The following is a 1,055-nucleotide window of genomic DNA, read 5'->3' on the forward strand; positions in this document are numbered from 1 at the left end:
GGTCACGTGCTCGAGGCAGCTCAGTCCAAAAGAAAATGGGGTTTGGTGTAAATCTGGGGGTGTAATGTTATCATATATCACGCTACCTCGTAAAACCGACACTGAAGCCTGCCGGACAACAAATCACAGGTCAAAATTATGAGCTCTTCGTATTATGTGAATGCGCTTTTTAGCAAATATACGGCGGGGGCTTCTCTTTTCCAAAATGCAGAGCCTACTTCTTGCTCCTTTGCAAGCAACTCCCAGAGAAGCGGCTATGGACCAGGCGCGGGTGCCTTCGCCTCCTCCATGCCCGGCTTGTACAATGTGAACAGTACCATATATCAAAGCCCGTTCTCTTCCGGATACAGCCTGGGCTCTGATGCCTACAACCTGCATTGTTCCTCTTTTGATCAGAACATTCCCGTCCTCTGCAATGAGCTAACCAAACCCAGCTGTGAGAAAGCGGAGGAAAGCAACCTGCACAACCAGGCTGAGCCTAATTTCCGGATATACCCCTGGATGAGGTCTTCAGGTAGGGGCAAGCGGAGAGGGCTCGGAGCCGTGGCAGCCAGGCAAAGCGTGTCGCCAGAATTACTGTCAGCACAGCCTTTATGGTTTTAATTATAGCCGAGGCGCCATTGCGTAGAAAGCCCGTGGCATTGTATGTAAATGAGTATCATAAAACTTTTTATTGCTCAATTAATGGGTTCTAGCCTCGTAAATTTATTTAACTCCATTTGCTATGGAATTTTAGCATTGAGTTGATTTGCGCTGTTCGCTATAGAAATGTGGAGAGTTGGCTGCGGGCTCCCAGAGCCCCCACGGGTAAGCGTCTCCCCTGCCCTCTGCCGAAGTTCGGCAAATAAATAAATAAATACATAAAAATCCTGCTGGCTGGGGAAGGCGGAGGGGAAGAGGGGGGTTCAGGAGCGGGGGACGGGCTGCTGAGGACTCTGCCAGCCCACGTTGCCGAGATGTGCCACTCTCGCCCTCCTTGCCCTTTCCACGGAGATAAGGATCTATAGAAATGTACTAAACAGGAAAACGGGGCGGGGGGGGTGGTTGGGTGAAGG

General features: G+C 50.7%; 1 protein-coding gene across 1 annotated transcript in view; it reads left to right on the forward strand.

Moving 5' to 3' along the window:
- The first annotated feature begins 6 nt into the window (after window positions 1-6).
- The window catches only part of HOXA7 (homeobox A7), a 1,975-nt gene continuing 926 nt past the window's right edge, over window positions 7-1,055 (forward strand). The window contains exon 1 of the mRNA XM_010007561.1: window positions 7-514. Within this exon, the coding sequence (XP_010005863.1) occupies window positions 139-514 (376 nt within the window). The 5' untranslated portion in view covers window positions 7-138. The remainder of the gene's footprint in view (window positions 515-1,055) is intronic.

The sequence above is a fragment of the Chaetura pelagica genome, unplaced genomic scaffold (genome assembly GCF_000747805.2).
Source record: "Chaetura pelagica isolate M959 unplaced genomic scaffold, ChaPel_1.0 scaffold10, whole genome shotgun sequence".
In the NCBI taxonomy this organism is placed as follows: Eukaryota; Metazoa; Chordata; class Aves; order Apodiformes; family Apodidae; genus Chaetura; species Chaetura pelagica.